This window comes from Carettochelys insculpta, chromosome 2 (assembly GCF_033958435.1).
Source record: "Carettochelys insculpta isolate YL-2023 chromosome 2, ASM3395843v1, whole genome shotgun sequence".
NCBI lineage: Eukaryota > Metazoa > Chordata > Testudines > Carettochelyidae > Carettochelys > Carettochelys insculpta.
This window is the reverse complement of record NC_134138.1, coordinates 245,134,181-245,146,228: the sequence shown is the minus strand read 5'-3', so window position 1 is coordinate 245,146,228 and position 12,048 is coordinate 245,134,181. Positions and strand designations below refer to the sequence as shown.

Below are 12,048 nucleotides of genomic sequence, written 5' to 3'. Positions count from 1 at the left end.
CAGCTGATCTCTTCAAGAAGCGAGCAAAACTGCTGGTGGTTCAAGCCTTTTGCTATTATTTTGTTGATCTGTATTACCAGGTCATCACTTCTGTGATCTCAAGTAGAAAAGTTTGTGCCGAGTGCTTCTTGATGAATTATGCGGTGAAACAATATCACGTTATGATCCTGCATTTTCTGCAACAGAGGTACAAACACCTGGTGTGCCCCTTTCATACTTGATGCCCCATCAGTTGCAACCGAGATGATGTGGCTGTTGTTGTTTTTTTCTTTAATTTTTAGGCCGTTCATAACAGCTGAAAAAATATCTTTTCCCCTTATTTGGCCTTTGAGTGGCAGCAACTTAATAAGCTCCTCTTGGGGTCCTTCACAATCACATATCTGCCAAGAAGTACAACTTGCATAACATTATCAACATCATTCAACTTACCACAAGCAAGGGAGAAGTCCAGGGCTGTAGTAATGTCCTTAACCTGCTGGACATTTGTCCATCTGGGCAAATGAATGTCTGTCACCATTTTTAGACTTCTATCACTCACAGTCTTTGTAGATCTCAACTTATCTGAACACTGTTTGTTTTTGTTTTTGAGATCATTGAACAGCTACACCGATGCTTCGGTAAAGTGCTCTTATGCATTTGCCATCCATGAATTGCTTTCCTCATTTCGTGATCTCTTGAGTTGCTACAAAACTAGCCATATTTATGCTACTGTGTGATTTCACCTATCTAGTGAACATGTTCTTAATTTGTTCTGCTTTGTGTAGACCTCTTCCATGGCTTTTTTTTTTTTTTCCTGACATCTCCAACTGGATACTGTTCGACAAAAGTAGTGTATTATTTGAGAAAATGCCTCTCAAAGTTGCATTTTTTGTTGATGGCAAATTTCTCATTTCAAGCGAGACATAAAGGGATCCCAGCTGAATTAAGTATAACTGCGAAGGATTGGGTCTTTTCAGTTTGAAACTCTGTTTTCATTTTTGATTTTCCTCTTTTTTGAAGCCATTCCAATCCCATTTTAATTGTGCTTATTTTTCCTCACATTTAATTTGTTTTCTCAAAATGTGTGTTGCCTTTCGCAGCAAGAATGCAGAAAGCTTTCTTTTTTTTCCAAATTGAGACTATATTAGCAACATGATCAAAACCCAGATACAGCAACATGTCCCACGATGCACTGCACATATTAAAGGCGGCATTATTCATGTTTTGAGATCACATACCGTTTGCTGTTTAGATAGGAGTTGTTTATTGTTGGGCTTTTAGGCACTGACTGCTTTTCGAAAATAATCAAGAGGGTTTTCTTACTTTGCACTTACAGTGTTGGGAGCCACAAAGAAGTCCTTTTAAAGAGCCAGAGGTTGCAGACCCCTGATCTAGACAATGTTCCCATGAGTACAAGGCACTGGAGTAGATGAACACTTAAGTTCCTGCCCAGTTCTGTGATTCTATGATAACAACATAAAATTAAACAATGTCACATTAACTGTACATTTTTTCATGTTAGATCAATATTAAAATATATAGGAAGTATTCATTGCGTCTAGTGTCAGTCTATCTGGTATGGCTTAAGAGCATGAGTGCCAAACTATGGACAGACTGCCAAGGAACAGGGCGCAAACGCCAAAGTCGTTTTATAATTATATTTCACCAATCAGTTAACAAGTGTGAACTCTTAAAGAATTATTACCCACCTTAATATGGAATAACAGACTGTCCCCTTGGGTACTCTGGTCTGTGTTGCCATCCAGGAAAACCTGCCTTTGTGATATATGGTCCACTTTGCCCAAAATCACAACAATATTCACATTATTCCCAGTTCCAAAGGACTAGTCACATACCTAGGTCAGGGACTGGGAACCTATGGCCCACAGGCCAGACTTGGCCCCTCTATCTCTGGGCTTCCCCCACTCACAGCAGGGAGATAGTGCTAGAACACCAGCTATGTGCCATGGCTAGAGTGCCAGTACCATCTTCCCTCTGAAGGAAGGAGCCACAACCCTCACGGGCTTGATCAAAGCAAGGTGTGGGCCAGATTCAACCTGCAGTCTCTGCCTGGCAGGGAGGAGGAAGCAGCTCTGTGTGCTTCAGAGAAGTTCTCCCTGAAGGAACTGTGCCCCGATCACTCTCATTGGCCAAGAAGCAGAGCCATGTGGACCCATCTGTGCCTGGTCAGCACCCCAGTTCCCTCTTGCCCAATTCTCACCCCAGCCCATTCCTGAACCCCCCTCCCACTAAGGTCTTACATCCTCCTTCCTGCCCAGATTGTAGACCCTGCACTCCCATCCCACTCCCTGGCAGCCCCCTCCCACACAGTGAACCCTTCATTTTCGTTCCATCCCAAAGCATAAGGTGGCCTTACAAAACTAGTCTTGGACTTCCCCGCCCCCCCACCGAAGAGTTAATCTGAGTTAGATTAGATTAAGAGTTAGCCCTGAGCCTTGGTGCCCCCTCCACCCACCATGTGGGTTGGAGCTGATGGGGTATAAGGGAGTGCCTCCTTTTTCCCTGCTGTTCAGATGGGGGCTAAATTTGAGATGGTGTATTTTTCTATTTCTTACTTGGGGACCAGGTCAGGGATGGTGGGTTTTTTTGTTTTTTTGCTTCTGCCTTTTGTGTGATCTCTGACCCAACAGAAGTTTACCACCCCTTCCCTTGGTCAACTGTATCTCTGATAACAAACCAAAGACAATGCATGTAGTCAATCCTACAACATTAATTGAAGACTTATTAGCTATGAAAAATAAATATTGTTTACAAAGTTAAAGACCAGATACTGTCTTATGTTCCAAAAGATTATAGCTGCTTTAATAAGCAACATTTATATATCTTTTTTTTAGGGCTGACCCAAGGTAAACCACTAGGGACCGTTTCTTATGCTTAGATATTGTCACCTGTCAGAGTTCAAGCAGCATCAGGATAACAGCTTTTCCTGACCTATTTAAACAAAACAAAACAGCAGTCATGTAGCTCTTTAAAGACTAACAATACGATTTATTAGCTGATGAGCTTTTGTGGGATAGACTCACTTCTTTGTGGGTCTGTCCCATGAAAGCTCATCACCTAATAAATCATTTTGTTAGTCTTTAAAGTGCTAAATAACTGCTGTTTTGTTTTGTTAGAATACAGACTAACATGGCTACCTCTCTGTTACTGACCTATTTAGTTAAATCAGCGAGAAGCTCTGTGGCACCTTATGGACTAACAGGTTTTTTGGAGCATTTTTCTGTTAGGCTGTATGGTGCCACAGGACTTCTCATTGTTTTTGTGAATACAGGCTAACACAGCTGCCCCTCTAATATTTAGTTAAATGTTATTCTAATTGAAAACTAATCACAGTCAACAGGACTATAGAACTTAATGTTTAATAATGGTGTTGTTGAGTTACAAGAAAAGTATCCTGGAATGCTGTAATTTTAAGAAAAAGTGCTGTTGTTTATATAAATAGCATATCTCACTGGAAACTCTTCTATTGTAACAGAAAAATTACTGCATACAGGAAGACTCAGATTCCTCATTAGCAACAAATTGGCAGGTTTTGATGAAGAAGCTCCAGGAGAAAGATTTTAAAATCCTAACATTAGAAGCAGAATTACAAGAATATCAGGAAAATGAAGCTACAAAAACGGTAGGTTTTTAAAAAAAAAAAAAAAAAAAAAAAAAAAAAAAGTCATGAATTTATTCTGGGAACATGGTACACACTGTAATATCATTTTCTAGTCTCATAAGGGTGTGGGAAACTAGCTAGAAAGCCTGTTCAGGACTTTTCTTGCATTTAGGGAGGCCACATTCTTAGCTGGTATAAACTGATTCAGCTCTGACTATACTGCAGCTACTCTTTCTGATGTTCTAGCCCAGCACTGGTATTATATCCCATACTGTTTTCCCCCTTTGAATTGTTGTCTAATAATAGTTGCTCTTTTAGGTGGTCATTCCAAATATGAACTCCTCAGGGAGGGAGATCCCACCTATATTGTGCTAGTACCCACTCTTACTTAGTTTACTTTGTTTATGTATCTGTGACCTGTTAAATAACAGCAACTCAGGTAAGTACTCAGCATGGCTCTTTGCATTATTTTCTTTAAGATTATGGAAATCAGTAAAATCAACTCATCAGTATGTAGGGTAGTCAAAGGATTCACAAGTGTTTCTGTGAACTTCTCTGTGTCCTAAAAATGGACTGGCCAAACATTTGGCATCAACTCAACATAACAAAGAGAGGGTTGGGGGAAGTGCCAGAGTTCTGGCACCAGTATATAGCTTCCAGCTGGACTGGGCATGGGCAGCCAGCTGGGTGCTTCTGGGCTCTTAGTAGGAGGGAAAAATACTCGGTCAGCTTGTCCTTTTTCTCCATTGTTCCTGCTCAGCTGCCACTTCCTATGATATTTCTTATCTCAATTTGGCTGGAAAAGGTCCCTCTGGGACTGTCTTTTTCGCTTTCCTATTGCCACTTGGGTATCTCTCTCTGCCTGCAAATTTGGTTTAGCACACATCAAAGAACCCATGCTTCTCATTACTTTCTGCCATAAATCAGTGTTATAAACAGGAGTAAGGCATTTTAGGTGGGGTTTTTATTAAAAACATTTTTACTTAACAAGAGGATTGAAAATGTTTTCTCTTTCCATTTGCTTTTTGACTCAACCTTTTAAAAACTGCTTTGTCTTTCCAGTGAAAATTTGCTGAATGTTAGTTTATAATGCAAACTAGACCTTTGTCTATTGACTATTTTTAAAATGTAAACATCTGAAAAAGATGTGTATGCAGTTTGTCGAGTATTATCTTCTCATCAGAAACTACTGAAGATTCTGTGTGATCACTGATGAGATATTGTAATAATAATTGAAAGGGTTCCTTATAATTTGTTCTAATAGTAATCCACAGATCAAAAATTTATTGGCCCTATTATAGCCTGGTGGGTTAGTAATCTATAGACTACCTACAAATAGTGGTAGATAAGTTGCAGACATTAGCTCTTTGCAAATGGATAAATCACAAGTCTAATGGATATTCTGAATGAAGTCACTGGGAAAACAGTGTATGGCTGGTCTTAATAAAGGATCTGATCCTACAGCTTTTTTAATCAGTGGTACTATTAACATGAATAAGGACTGTGCAGAATCTAGGCCTTAGTGAGGAGTTGGACTTGGGTAACCCACCATGTTTTGGAACAATTAGGTCAAGTCTGGCGCTTACTTTACAGTAGGAACGCACATCTGTATAACTCTATCACTCAAAAGTGTAAAAAATCCACACCCCCGGGAGAGGCAGTTATGCCAACCTAACTGTTGGTATAAACAGTACTAAGGCAATGGAAGAATTGTTCTGTCAACCTAGCTACCATCTCTTGGGGAAGTGAATTGTCTGTGTAAGGGTGGGGAAATTTGGTTTGCAGACCACATATGGTTCATAAGAAGGTCATTTAGTCCAGCCTCCTGCTCAAAGCAGGACCAACCCCAACTAAATCATTCCAGCTAAAGCTGTGTCAAGTCTCGTCGCGAAAACCTCCTAAGGATAGAGATTTCACCACCTCCCTAGGTTTCACCACCCTTGTAGTGAAAAAGCATTCATAGAGACACAGGAGGCTCCTGACAAGAGGAGTTCTTGGGGGAGCTCACCAGCACAAGGAGCCTAGAGGGCATGGTCTTGGAAACAGCAAACTCCACAGAGGGACCTTCAGAGCAAGCTGTTTGGTGAAATAAGAGATTCCTAAAGGTAGAGCTGCAGAAGGCAGGCATTTAGGAAGGCATGGGAAAGGCCCAGCAAAAGGATTCCCAAAACAGTGTCTAGAAGCTCAGCCTACCAGGAACTATGAGCTGCCCTGGGGGAAGAGATGAAGCCGACAGTTCTTTGCAGACCCTTAACTCTGGGGAAGTTACCAGTGTAGAAGTAAGGGATGGGACTTGAGTCAAGAGAACCCTGCAGGTCAAGATCGTGGCCAGAGATGAGCAGTGGACTTGGGTAAAATCAGATAAAGTAAGAATGATCCTGCCTCCCAGCTAAGATGCTGGAGTGAAGGTTTACTTATGTTTTGAGTTGTTCCATTTGTTGAATAAATGAGACCCTCAAAAGAGGGTGATTCTCTGTACCTGAATGCTTGGAAATGTTTATATCTTTGATCAGGGGAAGTCAAGGTAGGGCTCATCTGGGATGTGATGTTTGACAGCAATGGGGCAAGCGCACTATAATGCGGGAGGAGGCTAATAAATCCCATCTGGAAACTAGCTGGAGCATCTAGGATTACACTAACCCACCATGCAATGGGATAGGGCAAAGAAGGCCAACGTGGCACAAACTTAAACATCACCACAATGAACAGAAGTGGCAAAGGATTTTAAAGGAAGGCCTCTTTCATCTGCTCATGTATCAATGGCATTTGAGTGTCAAGTAAAAGGCATTGGGAAATTCTTACTGTTGAGACGGAATTTGATATAACTGTGATTTCTTAAATCTGGTGTGATGAGCTGCATGGCTGGAATGTTAAAATCACTGGCTTATAACCACTTTTCCCTCTTATCATCTTATGTCTGTGCAGAATAACTTTTATTATGTGCACCAATATGGAGGTGATACATCACATAACACAAGTCATTCCACACATGACCAGTGTGTGGTGGGGGTGGGGCGGAGCGGTTGGAGTGCAGAAGGGGACTCAGAGCTGGTGCAAAAGTGAGGGCTCTTGCTGAAGGTACAGGTTCTGGGGTAGGGGTGAAGATGAAGGGGTTGGAGTGCAAACTGCTCAGGCAAGAGAGGACTATCATCAGCCCTCTCTCACCACAGCAGCTTGGAACCAGGTGAGAAGTGCCTCTCCGTGGCAGCGCCAGTGGGCATGGATGTAGGAGGGGTGCCTGTCTCGCCAGCTGGGGCAAGTCCAGGCTAGGCTATGTGGAAGTATGGAAAGGGTGCCTGTGCCCCAGCCGCAGTGGCTCTGGGGCAGCTTCAGGCAGGGTCCATGGCGGAGATGCCCATAGATGAACTCTGGGACCCTCCCACTTTTCAGGGTCCTAGAATTCAGGTGGCAATCTGAACCTGAACATGTTCACTGCAGTTAAGTAGCCCATTAAGCCAGGCTCGCAGGGCTTAGGATATCTGTCACTGGCCAGCTGGAGGTTTTTAGTTATAGTACAGGTATGTCTTTCAAGCTCTCAGTCTATTTAGCTTATCAAAGAGCCAAGTAGCAAAGGGCTCTGTAATTTAGCAGAGAAATACTTAACAAGAATCATGGCTGGAAGCTGAAACCACCAGACAAATTCCAATTGGAAATAAGGTGCACATTTTTGACAGTGAAAGTAACCACCAAGGAGAGTGATGCATTCTCCTAGCCTGATGTCTCCAATTCAAGTCTGGATTCCTTTCTGGAAGATATACTTTAGCCAGGCAGAAGTAACTGGGCTCAATACAGGAGCAGCTGTGTGAAATTTAGTGGGCTGCAATATGAAGGTTACTAGATGATCTGATAATCCTTTCTGGCTTTAAACTCTATGAATCTATGAAATATGTACATGTATTTACTGTAATAAATAAAAAGCTAAGTTGGTAAATGAACCACTGGGATGTTGTAAGGTTGAATAAATGTTTTACAAATAAATTAAAAGTGTGCCTTTCTTGTGTAAGAGCTGCTAACTAAAGTACAGTAAATGAAAGTTTGCTTTTGATAGAAATGTAGGACTGGAAGAGTACAGTACTGACCCAGTGCAGTTTCTTAATACAGGGGTGTGCAAAGTGGAGGGTGGACCGCCTCATGGGGGCATGAGATTTTGTAAAGTGAGGGCAGAGTACGATTGGCTGCTGGGTCTCAGGCTCATCCATGTCATTACAAATGTTGAAATATGTTACTGTGTTATGTATGTGCATTCACATTTATATACCAAAAAATAAAGTTTTTACATTCTACATACCTATACTCTTACACATGCTGAAAGGGTTTTTTTTAATATGAACATAACCAAAATTTCCATCGGTTTGAATTACATTAGATAGGTTGTGGGGTGCAGCTAATTTCAGGGATGAAAAGTAGGGGTCAATGTTTGCTCACTCCTTCTTTTAATATGCTGGACAATTATGCAGTTGCCCCCTCTTGTGGTGTAAGTACTTTGTCTGTATCTTACAAAGGAAAACGTGCATCATAATGTGGATGACACTTCTGTAAGAATGACTTTTTTTTCTTCAGGAAAAACACACTGTCAACAAAAGAATTGAAAAAATCTTGTTTTACTCTTTTAAGCAAATTATTTACAAATACTTTAATATTTAATATTGTATACTGTAATTGATTTACTGATATTATATGCAACATCTAACTGTGATATGTTTACAAAAATCATTGTAACTAGTCCTAAAAGTTCAGATTATTTTTCCAGTGTATATTAGAAGATATCCTGATACAAAGTACAAGAAATAAAAATTCCTGCAGCTAGATATACAAAACAGCAGTGCGTGTTTGTTTGTTTGTTTTGTAGAATAAAAAGAGCCAGTACTTGGCCAGCTTTCCCGTGCCCCACAACCCAAGCTAATCCCACAGCTAGGGATGAGGAGGTACTGGCACAAAAAAAGCACTGCACAAGAGTATATTCTTCCACACTTACACTTGCTGAAATCAGTAGGACTGTTCAGAATAAAAATTTGGAAACAAATTAATAATTAAACAGTAATAAGTCACCAGAACTAGATGATATTGACTCAAGTGTTCTGAAGGAGTTCAGCTATGAAATTGCAGAAGTACTAACCAGGGTAGGTAACATATCACTTAACACAGCATCTGTACCAGATTACTGGAAGATAGGTAGTTACACCATCTTTTTCTAATAGGTTCCAGAGTTCTTCCCTACAAATTAGAGGCTAGTACCAGTATATGACAAATTGATTGAAACTATAGTAAAAATCAAAATTATCAAACACTTAGACAAATGCTGTTTTGGGGGCAGGGGGCAGGAATCAATGTGGCTTTTGTAAGGAGAAATGATGTCTCCATTGACTGGAATTCTTTGAGAAGGTACACAGATATGGAGGACAAAAGCTATCCAGTGAATATAGTGTAATTGGACTTTCAGAAGCCTTTGTCACTTCCCTCATCAAAACTTAAGCAATGTAGGCAGTCATGGGATAAGAGGGAAGGTACTCATGTGGATCATGCTGAAAAGACAGGAAACAAAGGTAGGAATATATGGTTTGTTTTTAGAAAGGAGAAAGGTTAAAAATAATGTACCTTAGATATCTGTACTAATATTGCATTATACATGATCTAGGAAAAGGTTTAAAGAGTGAAGTTGCAAAATTTGCAGATAATACAGAAGTATTCAAGATACTTAAGTCCAAAGCAGACTGTGAAGGGTTAACAAAGGAACCTCATAAAACTGGGTGACTGGGCAACAAAATGGCAGATGAAATTCAGTGTTGATAAATGCAAAAATAATGCACAGTGGAAAACATAATTCCAACTAAACATACAAAATGAGGGGGTTTAAACTGGCTCTTAAGACTCAAAAAAAGTATCTTGGAATCATTATGAAAACATGCTCAGTGTGCAGCAATCAGAAAAGGTAACAACGTTAGGAGGAGCCACTAAGAAAAAGATAGATAGTAAGACAGTAAGCATGATAATGCCACTATCTAAATCCATTGTACACCCACACCTTGAATGCGCGTGTAGCTCTTGTCACTCAATTTACAAAATACATTAGTGATGGGAAAAAGTACAGAGAGTGTACAACAGTTAAAGGTATGGAACAGCAACTGTATGAGGGATGTTAGAAAACACTGAGACTTTTTGACTTGGAAGAGATAATGACTGTAAAGGCTGTGATTGATAGGCCTATACAATCTTGAATGATGTAGAGAAATTGAATAAGGAAGTGGTTTTTTACCTCTCACATAACACAAGACCCAGGCGTCACTCAATCAAACTAATAGACAGCAGGTTTAAAAGAAATGAAAGTATGTACAACTTCACAAATGCATAGTCAGCCTGTGGGCATTGTTATCAGGGCATATTGTAAAGGCCAAAAGCGTAACTGGATACAGAAAACATTTAGATAAGTTCATGGAAAATAGGTCCATCTATAGCTACTAGCATCAGCATGTCTACACTAAAGCATTATTCTGGAATAGTTTATTGCAGAGTTGTTATTCTGGAATAATGTGTCTCTGTGACAGGGAAACCCCCAACTAAGCAAAACTTATTCCGAAATAGTGTATCAATACACGATAAAGCCTATTGCAAATTATAGCTCCTGGAAGCACTCCGGGGAGGACACTAGTGTGGGTAATTCCTGTGGCTGCTAGGTCATAGAAACTGCTCTGAATGGCCATCTCATAAGTCACTCTACCACTGCCTCCCCTTCAGAGGACACAAAGAGGATGCACTGGGCACGTGGAGTCTTGTGCTCTGGGTTGCCTGAGTGAATGTCACAGCACTCACAGCATGGAATTGGAGAGGCTGTGAACCACTGCAGTTCTCGTGGGCTTCGTGTGCGGTATCTCATGGCTCTCTTCTTCCAAGCTGCCCATATGTTGCTCCAACTGGAGGATGAAAAGAACCAGTTGGACCTCCTCACCCAGGTTCTGGTGCTTCTGCTGTTGCACAGTACCTACAAACCCCTGCACACCCTCCAGTACCACTTCTGGTGACGAGACACCAGCTCCAACTGGTGGAACTGTTGTCCTGCAGGGATGGGACTATCAGCAGTGGCTGCTGAACCTTATACATGATGAAGGCCACCTTCCAGGAGCTCTACAAGTGGAGACAGGATGACAGGACACCTGCATGAGACCCACCATCCCCATCCAGAAATGTGTCACCTTTGTCCTGTGGAAGATCACCATGCTAGATAGCTACTGCTCCATGGGGAATCAGTTTGGCATGGTGAAATCCACTTTCAGGATCATGTTCCTTCAGGTCATCCACACAGCAGCCAGGTGCTGCTGAACATGGTCGTCACTCTGGAAAACATGGATGCTGTGGTGGATGCTGCCAATGTGGTTTTGCTGCCAATGGGCTTCCCTGATGGCTTTCCAGGGTGGCTCACCTTCCACCCAAGTTGCACAAGCCCTGGGCCTGGCACTCAGGGCATCCCCTATAGGGAGGTCTGCTATCCATGCCTGCTGGAAGTGGGGAGTTGGGGGAAGTGTGTGTGAGTGGCAGAAACTGCTTGCCAGAGAGACGGCCACTGGGTTTCCCTCCTCTACGTCCACCCTGCCCCTTTGGCCCCTGCCAGGTTCCTTGCATGACATCAGGCTCCCCTGCAGTACTTTTCTACACTGGGAGCGTCTGCTGCCTGAGTGCAGGCCCAACCGTGGGCCATGAGCAGCACTGCTGTGTGGGTCATTGACCCCAGACAACTTAGTGGTGGTTTGTTACCGGAAGGTGTCCTCACACGGAGGCTGGAATAATGCAGGCGCCTTCTGCAGGAACCTTGTGAGAAGGACTGGGAGGTCCCTGAGTGGGAGTGTCCTAGAACTGATTGCTCCGATGGGTGGGTCATGTGCAGACTGGTGACCAGTCTGTTCTGCAATCCCCATACTGCGTGAGCTGTGAGAGGAGTGTATGGACAGCCCATTAATTCTAAATAACTGGGGTTACTTCAAAATATCCCCTCTAGTGTAGACCAGGGCTTAGTGTCCTACAACTGTATCTGCCAGAATCTGGGCTTGGAAGCTGGGATGGATCATTCAATAATTACCCAGTCCTGTTCCTTCCTCTGATGCTTTGGGCTTTGGTCATTGTTGTAAAATGGGATACTGGGTTAGAGGGACCATTAGTCTGACCAAATATGGCTGTTCATATGCCTAAGACACTAGTCAGCATGTAATTAGGGTGATAGATTCTGGCGTTCAATATGTCAAATTTCAAAATCACGTGTTCAAATTTGCCTAGGTTTTACTAGAAATTTAATCAAAGTTAATACATTTAGAAAATGTGTATTTTTGCATTGCTTAAAGCTAAATAAAAAAGTTGATTTTTTAAAAAAATTATTTTTTATAAAGTAAGAGAGTTTAAAATCTTATGGTTGCCACCCACTTTCTACCCCTTTTTGCTTACAGGATTCAGTTTAAAATCTC

The 12,048-nt window shown here is 41.7% G+C and overlaps 1 protein-coding gene across 1 annotated transcript in view; it reads left to right on the top strand.

Annotated features, from left to right (window-relative positions):
* The window catches only part of C2H10orf67 (chromosome 2 C10orf67 homolog), an 80,629-nt gene that overhangs the window by 19,492 nt on the left and 49,089 nt on the right, over positions 1 to 12,048 (top strand). The window contains 1 exon segment of the mRNA XM_074985505.1: positions 3,476 to 3,622. Coding sequence (XP_074841606.1) covers positions 3,476 to 3,622 — 147 coding nt within the window.